Source organism: Procambarus clarkii, chromosome 65, assembly GCF_040958095.1.
Source record: "Procambarus clarkii isolate CNS0578487 chromosome 65, FALCON_Pclarkii_2.0, whole genome shotgun sequence".
Taxonomy (NCBI): Eukaryota; Metazoa; Arthropoda; class Malacostraca; order Decapoda; family Cambaridae; genus Procambarus; species Procambarus clarkii.
The window spans coordinates 16693103-16708453 of record NC_091214.1 but is presented as its reverse complement, the minus strand read 5'-3'; the positions used below and the strand labels follow the sequence as shown (position 1 = coordinate 16708453).

The 15351-nt window shown below is 39.2% G+C and overlaps 2 protein-coding genes and 1 long non-coding RNA gene across 13 annotated transcripts in view; 2 read left to right on the top strand and 1 right to left on the bottom strand.

Annotated features, from left to right (window-relative positions):
* LOC138354936 (enolase-phosphatase E1-like) overlaps positions 1–9465 on the top strand; it is a 117191-nt gene extending 107726 nt beyond the window's left edge. Inside the window, exons 6-11 of one of the 4 annotated variants that reach the window (XM_069309453.1) lie at positions 427–638; positions 1487–1784; positions 5728–5943; positions 6199–6538; positions 6987–7245; positions 8821–9465. In XM_069309453.1, the coding sequence (XP_069165554.1) occupies positions 427–638; positions 1487–1784; positions 5728–5943; positions 6199–6538; positions 6987–7245; positions 8821–9201 (1706 nt within the window). In that variant the 3' untranslated portion in view covers positions 9202–9465. Of the gene's footprint in view, positions 1–426; positions 639–1486; positions 1785–5724; positions 5944–6198; positions 6539–6986; positions 7246–8820 lie in introns of all 4 variants that reach the window. The other 3 variants (XM_069309452.1, XM_069309455.1, XM_069309454.1) reach the window with 3 other exon arrangements.
* A 1722-nt stretch (positions 9466–11187) lies between these two features.
* LOC138354935 (uncharacterized) overlaps positions 11188–15351 on the top strand; it is a 125034-nt gene continuing 120870 nt past the window's right edge. The window contains exon 1 of the long non-coding RNA XR_011223733.1: positions 11188–12403. This is a non-coding gene — a long non-coding RNA (uncharacterized lncRNA). The remainder of the gene's footprint in view (positions 12404–15351) is intronic.
* The window catches only part of LOC123771002 (F-box/LRR-repeat protein 20), a 90760-nt gene continuing 87963 nt past the window's right edge, over positions 12555–15351 (bottom strand). For all 8 annotated transcript variants that reach the window (XM_069309443.1, XM_069309446.1, XM_069309447.1 and 5 more), the window contains one exon: positions 12555–14645. In XM_069309443.1, coding sequence (XP_069165544.1) covers positions 14427–14645 — 219 coding nt within the window. In that variant the 3' untranslated portion in view covers positions 12555–14426. The remainder of the gene's footprint in view (positions 14646–15351) is intronic.

Sequence of the window (15351 nt, the reverse complement as noted above, 5' to 3'; positions counted from 1 at the left end):
GTGTGTGTGTTTGGAAAAGGGGGAGGGGAAGGTGTTTGGGGGTGTTATGGCGCCAAGCTTGTATGTGTTACCAAGTGAGGAAGAGGTACCGAGGTACCTCAACCACCTGAAGGCTCTCTTCTGGATTTATCAAATTAATTAGGGGGGACTATGATAAGGATATGTATAATCTATGTAGACTTTTTTTGTATTCATTAGTCTTTCTTATAGTAAAATTATGAAATTGAGAAAAGTATTTGTTTATCATAAAGGAAATGTTGACTAATAAGCCGTATTTCTCTTTTTAGGTAAACTGAGGTGGTGGCGAAGAATTCAGTCAAATATTCTTAACCTTGTTATCATTCTGACACTTTGTAGTGGACAAATGTAGTTCAATAATTGCACAGTACTCTCGTGTGCTTATATACCTTTTTTTTTTCATTATAGCATCTCTGTCGGACGATGGCGGGTTCATGGCCGCGTTGACGGCTGCGGGCACAGAGACGCGCAAGAAGGTGACTCGCAAGAGGAAGTCTAGTGAGAGTGACCCCAAGGGCGAGGTCAAGGAGGAGGAAGGCGGGTCACCCAGCGCCTCTCCGGCCAAGATTGAGGACAAGTCTGTTATTCTCTCTCCAACCAGCGTCAGACCAACTTTCAATGTAAGTTACCTATGCAGGCGATGAGTCACAATAACGTGGCTAAAGTAAATTGACCAGACTACACACTAGAAGGTGAAGGGACGACGACGTTTCGACTTCAGAATGGTCCAGGACGGACCGAAACGTCGTCGTCCCTTCACCTTCTAGTGTGTGGTCTGGTCAATTAAGTTACCTAAGTTACCTTTCCTATCGTTCTCTTTTTTTCTGTAATATGAGCATTTCAATATTAAAAATATACTTTGATAACATTAACTGCTCGCCATTACACATTAAGTTATATTTATAACAATTTTATTCAGAAATCGAAAGAATTGATAAAAAGACATTTCAAATATCATACCATACCTTCAGTTATGAAATTAACTGTTCGATGTAGGGATTTTGAACTAGTTTATCTCAATATTTTACAGATATAGATCATTACATATGTATATCTCTCGCCTGTATTTCACATAATACAATATGAGGGATTTTAACTTCTTAATAATTTAGATGTTTTACTTACTAGATATTTGCAGTAAATGCTTTCAGCACATTCTCCAGATCAGCAATTTTGCCAGCTTTAAATGGAACATCTAATGTTTAACAGTGTTTCTCCCTGGAGTGTACTAGTTTGTGTTAAAAAGCATCAACTTTTTCAACATTAGGTCTTCTAACATAATTTTTTCCTCTGTCTGTCTGTCTGTTTGTCTGTCTGTCTGTGTGTCTCTGTGTCTGTGTGTGTGTGTGTGTCTCTCTCTCCTCTCCTCTCCTCTCCTCTCCTCTCCTCTCCTCTCCTCTCCTCTCCTCTCCTCTCCTCTCCTCTCCTCTCTCCTCTCTCTCTCTAATAGTTTTGTTTAACCTTGCAGTTTTATCAAGAGACACTGAAGGACTATGATGATGAAGACGAAGACGCCAAATCAGAGAATGATGTGGCAGAGAAGACAGAAGGCAGCGAAGAGATGGAAGTGGGAGACACTGAAGCAGAGAATGAAGACAGTGATAAACAGAATGAGAACCAAGAAGAGGATGTAGAGATGAAGAATGAGGGAGCGGAGGATGACCCCAGAACCATCAACATGGATGTGGATGAAAGTGAGGCTAAAGACGAGTATGTCCAACCTGGGGGAGGTGAAGGTGGCGGTGATGGCTCTGATGGTGATGCTGGTACGTTTTGGTAGTGGTGGCGGTGTTAGTGTCCCTGCTTGATGGTGCTAGTTTTAGTATTGGGTATGAGTAGTATTTGTGTTTGCTTTTCTATTATAATCTTCTATTTATGGCATTAATCTTTGTTGCTGGTGTAAATCTTAACTGCATTGCTTTGGGTAATGTGGCTAATAGTAACGTAGCTGTTAATGAGAAAATTCACTGTAAGTAAGTGAATTTTCACTTACAGTGAAAATTCACTGTAAGTGAACTTACAGCAGTAAGGTGAGCGTGTACCTACGACCACGGCAATGTCAAGCTGCATACTCTACCACTAGACCACCGCCGACTTGTTAAAGTCCTATAACTGGATTTCTACTGAAATCACGAGAAGTCTGGAAATGTGGAAAGTGACAAGGTACGATGGTCTAGTGGTAAAGTATGCGGCTTGACATTGCCTTGGTTGTTGGTTCTTGCTCACCTCGCAGCCCTAGTGGATTTTCTCATTGATAAATACTGTATATCATGTTAATGTGATTTCTGTGTGTTAATGTAGCTGTTGCTAGTGTTGGTGCTGTTTTTGTAGTTACAGTATATTGATACTTGCATGTTTGCCCTATTTTCAAGTAATAATGTAGTACAGTAATGTTTGTTCTGCTTGTTAAGGTGTATGTGATGGGTATGGCTACTTGTTAAAAGTCGCTTGAAAGATTCAATGTCTCACTTTTACCCGTTCCCATTTTCAGCCATGAGGAATTAATTGGTAATAATTTCTTTGTTTTGACCATGTATTCAAAATTTAGGTAAATTTGAGCATCCCCTTATACAGTATGTATTTGTGCATTGAATGTGAGAAAGATGTGTATTGCTAAGCAATATTATATTGCAATTTTTATGCAGTATGGTGCAGCTGCTGCTCCTCATTCCCTGTGATTACAATACCAAAGAGTAACATTAATTCAACACTGAATCCACATAGGATATTGTGCTCACTGGGTATAGGTTAGTAACGTGGTATAAAGTAAACCTAAGGGATAAATGTTCACCCCATTCCTTATATCCCAGCTACTTGTCCTCATTTCATGTCCAAGTGCAGTATAGACATTCTGGCTTAGCACTTTCTCCTGATAAATTACCTTGCCTAACCTGTAATTTCTCTACTTTCATTTTGTGTCTATTTTAGAGCTTCCTTCTGAAAATTTTTATATTCCAAGAAAGGGATACCAAATGGTTTATACATGATATATTTTTATTGTTGTCAGTGATGATTGAAGAATGCCTTCACTCATCTGATTATAATTTTAAAGACTTACAACTTGCATAACTGCACTAAACTTCCTAAAATTGAAGGAAAGGCTCTCACATTTCAGTCTTCCCTCTTGAAACTAGCGCAAGTGCTCTCTCTCCCCCACCTCCCACACTCATTTGGTGGGAGGGAGGAAGGCAGCCCCTGGTCAACTGGTGTCTCCACCTTCAGTTCTATGGTAGATGTGACCCCCTCCCCCTTCTAATGACCTGGTGGGAGGGGGAGGGGTGTCAGGGAGCCTCTAGGGCTCACCTAGAAATTGTCATTTCATTACATTCAATGCTGTTTTTGGGGGGAAGCCCCTTGTTGCTCCCTGAAGTCAACTACCCACAGTGGATAATAATCAGACACTGATCAGGGAAGAGGGAGCAACGCTGGAATTAAGATAAAGACAAGACTACTGGCCTAGGGAAACGACCCAAAACCACGCAAGGGTGCCGGGACCCAGGCAAGGACAAGATACCGGGCCTCCAGATCCCTGTTCGACCTCCAAATTAGGACATATGCTTGAACACAGCCGAGAGAGTGGCATATTTCCTAACATCATGGGCACAAGGGTACATTGCAGGCTGGCTAGACTTAGTAACACCGTGGATGACCTGAGAAAGACAAGCCTTGGAACTGGGGGGCCAAGGGGAGAGGATCAACCCACCAAGGTAGAATCAGTGGCACGAAGCATGTAGCTGAATAGACACTCCATGCATGGAGCATGGAATCGGTGGCAGCATGAAGCTGCCACAGAGGCAGCGTGCAAGAAGAGGAGCTGAGACCATGCCAAAGAGATCCATATCCAGGTGTCCAAATGTCTCGCAAAGCCACGGGAAGGAGGGGATATTGTTGGTCTACGCCGAGAAAATGTGAAGGAACCAAGACAGACCATCTGCAAGGATGTTAGACACTTCCAGGACATGAACGGCATGGAGAGCCAAGCCCCCCAAGATTCCAGCAGATCAGCTATTTGAAGCGTCCAGCTCTGAAGAGGCAGGGGACCAAAGTGATTTCTCCCTTCCCCTGTGGAAACAATGAACCACAGAGTAACAGTCCAAATGGAGTGAAGCATGTAGCCCAGAGGAATCCAAACCTACCTTGAGGTGCTTCTGCTTGTGTGTGTGTGTGGGGAAAAACCCCTCACAGCAAATTCCACACTGCGCTGTGGCATGCACGGGGGGTCTGGTAGCTACCTGGAGGTGATTCCGGGGCTCAGCGACCCCGCGGCCCGGTCGTCGACCAGGCCTCCTCGTTGCTGGACTGGTTAACCAGGCTGTTGGACGTGGCTGCTCGCAGCCTGACGTATGAGTCACAGCCTGGTTGATCAGGTATCCTTTATAGATGTTTGTCAAGTTCTCTCTTGAACACTGTGAGGGGTTGGCTAGTTATGCCCCCTTATGTGTAGCGGAAGCGTGTTGAACAGTCTTGGGCCTCTGATGTTGATAGAGTTCTCTCTCAGAGTACCTGTTGCACCTCTGCTCTGCTCTGTAGCTGAGCGGACAGCGCGCAGAACTCATAATTCTGTGACCCGGGTTCGATTCCTAGACTAGGCAGAAACAAATGGACAATGTTTCTTTCACCCCTGATGAACCTGTTAACTAGCAGTAAATAGGTACCTGTGAGTTAGACAGCTGTTATGGAGCTGATTCCTAGGGGTGTGTGTGTGTGGGGAAAAAAATATATAAATATAGTTAGTAGTTAGTTACAGTTGAGAGGCGGGCTGAAAGAGCAGAGTTCAACCCCCGCAAGAACAACTAGGTAAATACTGCAATAAGCCCCTGAGGGCTGGGGAAGGCACCAGGGAACCAAAGTCCTAAAAACCCCGAAGAGGAAGCCGGCGATGCAGCAGCCAGCAAAAAGGCCAATGGGGCCTGCACCCAATAATTGCAGCAGAAGTAGAAGGGCTGCCCAGTATCCAGCCCAAGAGCACCACACACTCCTAAACACTAGGGAAGAAAACCCTGGCAGTGCAAGGGGCAGCACTAGGGAGCAGACAAGGAAGAGAACCTTGAGCACATGCAGCTCGAAGCACTCTTAACTCCTGGCTCATGCTACACCATAGTGCACAAGACCTGCCACAAGGGCAAAACCACCACTTAACAGCCAGAACAGCACAGAGATGACCTGGCACACACTACATATCAGCATAGAAATGAGGGCAGAGACAATGGCTGACCAGGAGCTGCCTTCCCTCCTTTCCCTCAAAAGAGTATGGGTGGTGGGGCAAGAGAGCGTGCGCTTGTTCCAAGAGATTTCCATCGTTTGCTCACTTTGGAGATTTTTGGCGGTTCTCAAGGCTGCAGTACTGTTTGAAGCCGGCAGTGGTTTGTTTTGTCTTGCTAACGTTCTGGGTGACTTCTCCCAGTGGTAGCATAAATAAGTATATAAATGTCACTGCTCCCTGTGCTTCTTGAGGTCGGGGCCAGGTTCTGGCTCTGGCTCTGGCTTTGGTAGGTGATAGAACTCTGCAGCTGATGTAACCTACTTGTGGTACATTGTCAGTGATAATAGCCTCAGGGAGCCACCAGGGCTCACCCAGAAATTGGCGTTTCATTACGTTCATTGTTGCTTTTTATTCTATAATCTTGTATTAAAATTTGTTTTTGTTCTTGTGTTTTTTATTTAGAGAACTTATCATAAATCTAAAAAAAACAATTAATCTGCCAGCAGGAAAGGAGGCAGAGATCCCTCATGCACCTGCTGTTCCTGCTCCAGCACAGGAAGATTATGAGAAGGTAGAGGTAACATTCTCCTTGCCCAACCCCAGCATACGCAGCGTCCTTGTCTACCACCGACCTGCTACTCGTAAGAAGAAAGCTGTGAAGTGGAAAACTGAGGATGATCTTAAGGAAGTCTTCTACTTTGAGCTGGATGAGACTGAAAGAGGTATTAATATTTGTTAATAAATAACCTCTAATAATCGAAAGCTGATCAAGGAGCTCATAATATAAAATATGTAATTTAATTGCAATGTTCACTTAATCATTTTTTCTGCCCTGATTCTAGTCCCCTTTGTATTTGTAAATTTTGCTTAAACTAATTTATAATTTGAAATGTTTTTTGGTCACTTGCATATTTAATACAAAGAAAATCAATATAGTACTGTACTAGTATGTTTTAACAATGTTTATCTTTTTGCAGTGAATGTCAATTCAATCAAGTTTAATGAATTGATGGTTATGGAGAAACAGCGAGAGCGTGAAGCTATGGGCAAAGGTCGAGCCCTACATGGAAATATGGGGCTCTTAGGTGGAAGTATTAGCAGTTTTGGTGGGATGGGAAATGCAGGAGATGAACACATGATGGGCGGCTTGGGGATGCAGCACAATATGACTAATGTTCAGGAATTTATGAGATGGTCTCTGCTTCCCGTCATGCTCACTGGCCAGCCAAACATCTCCCCTGGCTGCAGAAGTCAAGAGCGGGTCATCCAGGCAGCCCGAGAAAGCTCCACTATGGCTGCCTTCTTTCACCCTGCTATGTAAGTGGCACAGGACATTCCTTTATAAAATGTTAATTCTTGTCTCCAACTATGTATATGAGGGACAATTAAGTAAAATGAGGCTGGCTTTGTACGAAAAGAGTTCTAGTGTGATTGTGTTGGTGAACTGAATAGACACTCGGAACTATTATTAGATATGCATGACATTGTAAGTGTCAATGATAAATTCCAAGTGTAAATTCCACTCATTAGACTTTTAAAGTATTCTCTCCACCCAGTCCTAATTTCCTTTTTTTATTAGCCATTTTCCTATCTCTAATATTCTCATTTGCTTTTCAAGTCTCCTTGCTTCGTTTCCTACTTATTTAAAAAGAAACTTATTGTTTCATATAAGTTTTTAAAAATTTCTTTAATAGAAAGGCACAGATTGTATTACATACTTTGTACTGTTGCAAGATACTCATGTATATTTTTTAATTTCTTTCAGGCTTCCAGACTCTCCTCGTGAGCCAGATCCAGAGTTGGTGGTCAGAGTAGAGCCCAAAGAAGTTCCATTGCTTGATATTTCAGGCCAAGATAACATACATGATCATCGCAATAAGTTATGGCCAGAACCTGTCATAAATGAACCCATGAATTATGGTTATGGAGGTATGGGTGCCATGGGCAATATGGGAGGGATGTCTGGTGGCAGCAGTGCCGGTGGTGGCTCGCATTGGGTTATTGGTGGACCACCAAGTGGCGGAGTAAGTATCCTTTATGGGAATGATATGAGTTTTACAGCCCATCCTCCTGTTTTGGCAGTACTTATATTAACAATGAGGACCATAGTATATATACCGACATACAACAAAATTAGAAAGTAGAAATCTGAACTATTGAGTTGGACAAACCGGAAAACTATTTTTTACTTGTGTTGCTTTGATAAACTAAATAAACCTAACCTAACCTTCCTAGGACTAATACACAATTTCTGAGACCTAATATAGTACATATGTGTGCTATACTAGCCCTTGGATTATTTAAGTTTGTTTTTTAGTTTCATTTGTTTTTAAAGAATTCCTTACTAGTCAGAATACTACTACAGGTATCTAAAAGCTAAGTACGTACGAATTCGCGACTATTGACAACCATCACAATAGGTACTACAGTATCTAAGCAGGAGGATGGGTTGAACTTTTAATATCTTTAACTGCATTACAGTTATTTCATATTTATTCAAATCTGTGTAAGTAGGAATTGATTTAAAAAAAACTCAATGTAATACGTGAAATAGAGAATGAGAAAGGAAAGAGAAAGACTAGCAGTGAAGGACAATGTTAGATTGAGGGAGTACTGGAATAAAAAAATGTTAAGTAAGAAAATCTTTGGTGTCATGTGCAAAGATAAGAATATAGTACTTAAAAGCTTCATATGCCATCAATTAATGAGAGATGATGTAACGGATATACAGGCACTAGAATGGTAATTCTTAAAATTATAACATAGCTTTCCTTTCACTATGCCTGCTCTGGATAAATACTAAATTGAGAGTAGATTTAATTAGGAGCTAACATTTTGCTGGCAAGGGGCTTTAACAATTAAATTCTTAATAAAAAGATTTGACCAAATCTTATCAAAGAGCTTTGATACAGCCCTTACAGGTAAAATGTTATCTCTAAATAAAGTCTTGTCAACTTTACATTTCTTTACATTTTTGTCAATACTTTGTGCTTTGTTCAACCAAGTATAGTTAGTTATTTACTGCCTGCTGAATTTTATTGCCAAAATATGAAGAATGTGGTTTGAAAACTAAACTGTTACAGTACATAAAAAGTTCAGCTGTACTAGTATTTGGGGTAATCACATTCATGATGACCCAACAAAGCTTGTAATGTTTTAGGAAATATGGAATTATTTAACAAAATGAGGTGTGCATATTATACTAAACTGCACAACTGATAATATATGATTACACACAGAAATCACAATAGCATGATGCATCAAATTAACAAATCTACAAGGGCCGTGACGAGGCCCTTCTTTTACCATGTTGTAGCTCAGTCGATTAAGGCAGCGTCTGGGATCCTCTCGGACGTAGGTTCGAACCCTCGTCACGGCCTTTGTGGATTTGATAATACATATATGATAATTCAATCCATAGTTTTGAGGACTTTAGGTCCCAAATTAGATTATAATAATACCTTACTGCCTTAATTATACTAAAAAATATTTTAGTATATGTTAAGTATAGGAATTTTTAATACTAAAATTTTTAGGCAACTGCCTGAATAGGTGATGAAATTGAATTGAAACTAATCCTCTTCCGTATTTATTAACAGTTTGCTGGAGGTCCTATGTATGGAGGGCCAGGTGGACCAGGAGGATTAAATGGACCAGGTGGATATGGAGGACCTGGACATGGCAACTTTGGTGGAGATATGGGCGGAGGAATGGACGGCCCAAGTTGGGGTGGTCCAGGACCCGATTTTCCAAACCCAAATATGATGATGGGCAGTGGAGGTCCAGGCATGATGATGGGAGCGAGGCCAAACATGGCTCCTCGTGGTATGATGTCTAATATGGGAATGGGAGGGCCAAGATTCCGAGGACGCGGTGGCTGGGGAGGACCCAGAAGTGGACCACCAGCTTGTAAACATTTTATGAATGGACATTGCCGACATGGCAAAAACTGCAAGTTTCTTCATCTGAAGCAATATTAGTCCTATGACATGCCTCTACAGGTTCAAGACTGCAAGCTGTTAAATGCCTAGGCTCAGTAGCCTACCTAAGATTGTAAAGTCTCAAAAAAGAGGACCAGGAAATTTATGTTAATACTGTATTTAATTTTGTTGTTATGTATATATATGTGTGAAACATCAAAATTGTAAATAATGTTGAATAAATTATTCAAGGAACTGCGAGTATGTACAGTATATTATTTTGTGTATGAAATAAATTTTTGTATAATAAATTGTTTTGGTGTATTTTTGTTTCTATTAGACAAACATTTGAATAAAGTTAAATGTTATCTGATCTCCGTTTAATTTTTTTTTTATTTATGCTAGTAATTTTCTATCCTGTTCAATATGGAGCAGATATTCTCAGGTATTTTAAAACTTTTGTAAAAGACAGTAATCAACAATAACTGATTGGGATACAGTTCAGTATCTAAAAAAATATGGTTGAAAAATAAATGAATTGAAAAAAAAAAAAATATTTTATTTTTTAAGTATGCATTATCATTCATACATAACACACATTTAATCATTACTAATACATTTTCAGTCAAGTATTTTAATCTGGATTTGTTCAGGAATAAAATTATATTGCACATTTTTTACAGTATATTTATGATGAAAACATTTATGTACAACACAATATATTTTCAATCATAGTAAAGATTTGCCATTTTGTTAATGCATGTTGTGTAAACAACACTTTTAATAGGATAATCCTGGAGGCTTCCTACAGTAGTTGTTGAATTAGGGGCGACGACGATCGTGGGATCGTCCTACAATAGTTGGGGTCCAAAGGGGTGCAAACAATGAGCCACACTTCATGTAGACACAGGTGAGCACATTGGTGATAAATTCTGTGGGATCAGTGCCTCAGCTCTCTCACATCCTCCTTTAATGTTAACATTTCACACAGAATTCAGCTTACAGTCATTTTATTAACATATGTAGAGCATCATGTGGCATAGTGTTCACGTGCTGAACAATATGCCACATGATTGCAAGGAGTGAGTGTTCAATCACTCCTTGTGTGATTTTTTTGTTTAATAATCAGGGGAAAATGTTAAGCTATTACAACTTTATAGCACTGGGAAGGGGTCAGGATAAGGAATTGTGATGGGACGGGGAAAAGAATGGTGCCCAACCACTTGGACGGTCAGGGATTGAATGCCGACCTGCATGAAGCGAGACTGTCACTCTACCGTCCAGTCTAAGTGGCTGGTCACTTTGTGAGCTTAACATTCCAGGTTCAAACCCCTAGACAGGATGGGTTGACTGGACAACATTCCTTAACTGTTTGCACGCGTTGGTAACTGAGGACCTGAACATTAATTGATTGACAAATTGTGGTCTAGGGAATACATGGAGCTGAATTACTTAACTGGTTCCAATACAGTATTTCATCTAAGGCCTAGATCTCTGCATAAACTTCTGTAATGACCTTGTCATAAGACATCATATTTGTGTTACTGTGCGATATGCCACTTCACCAATAGTTGTTTACTTGTTCCATAGCAAGATTGTAAAGTGAAAAAAAATAGTAGTAGTGTATCAAACATTTTGAAAACTAAAGTAGTTTATGAGGAAGGTGTGACCAGGGACCCCCATCCCCTTAACAGGAGGGACCTCTATCTATCAGATATTTGACACAGGATTAAAATCATTCCAGTTTTGTGGAGAGGGAGGGGGGGGGGGACTTGCTGCATGGGTAACAGCTTCTCCATATCTCCCTACCCTGGCTTTGCGCCCTGGAGAAGACACTTCAGCCTCGGCAACCAGAGCACAACTTTATAGTTTCCCAAGACTGCAGGATGCCTACTACCATGGCCAGAGGTAACTATCTCATAAAAGGAATCATAAACAGAGATTCTGGTCAAGTATTGGTGCTGTCAGCATCTTTACAACCAACTTTCTTTGCAACTCAGATGCAATAAGAGTCTTCAAGAAAAATTTAACATGTTTGAAAAAAAATGTTGTTAAATGATACTATTTTTTACAATATAAGTATCAGTAATAGTGTTGTTTACATTTGAACAAGGGGTGTGGAGGGAATGAGGTGGAACTGATGTAGTGTGTTGGTGATTTACCTGAATTTACCTAAGGACCACTAATACTAGTGGCCTCGACGAGGACAGGAAGTCGGCGGCTTGTCAAAGGTCAAATGACAAGATGGTTACCACAAAATATATGAGCTTGTAGTCATAGCGACAATATAAGTACCCCTAGATTTGGATAGAATACATTGGCGTAAGGTAGGTTAGATTAGTTTTCGGTAAATTAGCTCTACTTAGCACTGATTTGCTTTGTTAACCGCATAAACCTTATGTAGGTTAGGCTAATATAGATATATTTAGATTGTTAACACAATTTTTCGTTTAGATTAGAATATATTTTTGTGAGGCGTATTTTCATTAGATAGGTTAGGATATTTGAGCTTTGTTTACGTTGGATTAGGACATATTAAACTTGCTTAGGTAAGTTAGAAATACAGTCTGTTTTGTGTTAGATTAGCTTGACCAAGACTATTTAACTTTGCTTCCGTAAGGTTAGATTGGTATCAGCCTACTCGTTATAAACCTAATCATTCAACGACCGTCAGCCTTCTCTCCAAAATTTCGAAAGATGTTTAATAGTAGTATATTGTAAGCCTAAGTCTAAATTATGCAGAATATAACTATAATGTTTACTTATGATGCTATAATAACTATCTCGTATGTAAAGAATGTACTGTATTTTTATGTAAATTTCTCAAATGTCAGTACAAACATCTATGAATAAAATGTTTGAATTTGAATTCGGCGTTGTTCAATATTATATTGGATTTTTTTAACATTTCATTTACTTATTTTTTTAATTTTTTACATTCGTTATTGCAAATATTATAATTATTATTCAAATAAATTTCGATTATAATTATTTTTTAATATTATTTTTATTGCAAAAACATATATTATAATTTTAAGTGTTGAAATTATATTAGTACACAATTGACATTAGGGAAATAAGCAGGACTATAATAATTGCGGGAAAAATGGTCAGTGTCGCGCGTCGCGGCGGAGGCGCCGGACGAGGGTGACCCGCGCTGCTGCCTCCTTACAGTATGAGTCGTTTGTGATGCGTACGTTAGTTTTAATTACTTTAGTGCCCACTAACACCACAAGACAATCATCAAATCCTGATCATTTGTGTGAGTATATTGTGAAATGTTGACTAATTTGATGTTGAAGCTGTTTTATTGTCACATCGCGACGATTGGCTAGTTTGGTAATTTGACAGTTTTATGCATGTTTATTTCAGTCATAGCAAACGCATAACGTTAGGATTATAAAAGCCCGTAATCATATTTTATTATTTATTGTGATGAGTACAGAGGAACAGTTTCGCTGATAGAGACATGAGTTATAATAAAGTCCTAGAATGCAATACTGTATAGTATCCTAGCGTCAAGGTATTAAACTTCGATATTAAGTAAAAAAAAATGTATCGCGTCTATAATTATAATATAATTATAATAAAGTACAAAATGTGGACCTTTATTGGAGTGCAATAATCCTCATTTTGTATGTTGACCAGACCACACACTAGAAGGTCAAGGGTCCGTCCTGGACCATTCTCAAGTCGATTGTGACAATCAACTTGAGAATGGTCCAGGACGGACTGAAACGTCGTCGTCCCTTCACCTTCTAGTGTGTGGTCTGGTCAACATACTTTAGCCACGTTATTGTGACTCATCGCCTGCATTTTGTATGTCCATCCCTAGTACCTATAGATACTATAATTTTTGGATGAGAGATTGTGCTATTTATATTATGATGTACATTATTTGAATATTATTCAGGCAACATGTTCCTCGCAGCACAAGCATAGGCACAGATTCTTACCTAATGCGTCAGGCCATTAATTAATGCTTGCTTTACTTTCCAACTAAAAAAAAAGTTTATTTTCAAACATTCCATTACATGTTTTGTATAACAAATCACAGCCTATGTATTCTCAATACAGAGAATATCAGATTAATGCATAATTTATCAACCAATGAATGATAATTCGTTTTTTTTACGTATGGATAAGCCTAACACTACGTTTACAGCAACAGAATAGGCCTACACACGATTAGCATCAAGCTGAAGCTAAGTAAGATTGATGTAACTTATATCGTAAGCTAAGTAACAATTTCAGTGTGCGGTTGTTTGTGATATGGTTGCTGTTGAGCAGCTTTTGAATCCCGGGGCACCTTACTCCAAACTTTCCTTTAAAATGCGTAACCATTTGAAAAATGTCAAGGCTTGAACCACAAAAAACACTCACTCTTGTAAATATTTTTTTTTCATTTGTGGTTTAGTAGATATCTAAAGACTGCCAAAGAAGCCTATGGACAAAACTCTTGCCTTAATGCTGTGACAGCGTCATACAAATTATGAAATATGTCGAGCACTTTCAATATCACTTCCAAATACAAAACGCCATACAAAATATTGATAGATTACTTTATCATAGTGCATACTGAACACATTTATCCCTCTATTTTTTTTATCAGTGAAAGATATATTGAAACTACCAACATTAGTGAAGTAATACAAAGAACCAAGTGTTTAGTATGCACATAAAATAACGAGCGGAGCCTCATATAGTTCCGGCAACACTTCAAGGGTTTGACAATATACTATATACACAATATAAAATGTCACTTTGCTACCGACACGTATTTTGTTTTTATTCAAACGTATAAGAATCTTCCCTTTTGTAGCACGGAGGATCACAGTAATTTTTCGCCATATGAAGTTTGAATACAAAAATATTTACTTTTATTCTCCAGCAGATTATTGGAGAATTTTGTTTAAGAAAAGTTTCCATGCTTAAAAAATATATTTAAACTACCATATAGAGATAGGCTTAAACAGAAGAAATCGGACATTATTAAACGTTCTATTGCTGGCAAATCTTGTACAAGGTTCAATCACACATAATATTCGTGAGTTTTACTTTAAGTATATGATGTAAAAATAGATTGAGTATATATAATATATAATAAATGGAGGGAAATATTAAAACGGTAAGATTACGCTACTCGAGTTCTGAGACGCCAAATCTAGTCATCACAATCTTCACAAGATACAATTAACTTGTTAAGCTGAAGTGAGCGTTAAATCTTTTGAATCGTAAGAAACCAAAATATGTAGTTAACGCGGCCGGTTTGATACGATGGGTGTTCATCCATCCCAGCAGTACCACTCTAGGTATAAGTCACAATTCTCCTGCTTGATGCGCTTCTGGAACTTGATGTCGTCGTCCTTGGTGATGAAGAAGCAGCCCCAGAGGCGGATGAGCGTGAGCTTGTTGGTCATGTCAAGCAAGTGGTGGATGGCCGAGGCTGTCACGTTGGGGCAAGTGTCAATCGTAAGTCGAGACAGATGACGCATGTCGTTCTCCTGGAGACCGCCAGAAAAAAGAATATTAGCACAAGTTGCTACCGTAACTGGTTGTTTTAATATTTCGAACATGATACAAACATGCACAGCTCAAATGTTGGTATGATAAAGTCCAATAGGCTTAGGAATCTGGGGCCGGATTCAGGAAGGTACTTACGAAGGTTTTTCCTCTTAGCTAAGAGCGTTTTCCGTCTTAGCGCCTTCGTGGCAGCTACGTCCGTATTCAATTAACTACCCTAAGTGGAAAAACCTTCGTAAGTTCATTCCAGGATTTAAGTGTGGTTTCGACCACTCGTAGCTTTACGTAAACTGGATATAAGTCATTTTTTCTCTACTACATAACACTGGGATCGATTTATGATATTGGAACATGACCAAAATATTATAGCTGGTGAATCTAGTGAAGAGTAATCCTTCGTGTTAGTTATATATGCATTCTCTGCTTGAAACTTGAAGTAAATATGTGTTTGATGATAGTAGAATTAGTTTTATAATAGCAAGATATTATACCAGTAGTTATTAAGTAAATAAACACTGGTGAACATGAAATATGAGAGAAGGTGATGAGCCCTGCCTGATGGGATCATTTACTATCACCAAATGCCCCTGTTCACCTAGTAGTAAGGGTGTACCTTAGCTATACATACCCATTTCTAATTTATTTAGTTTGGTTTTATTTTGAAATTAAATCTGGGTGAAACATAAA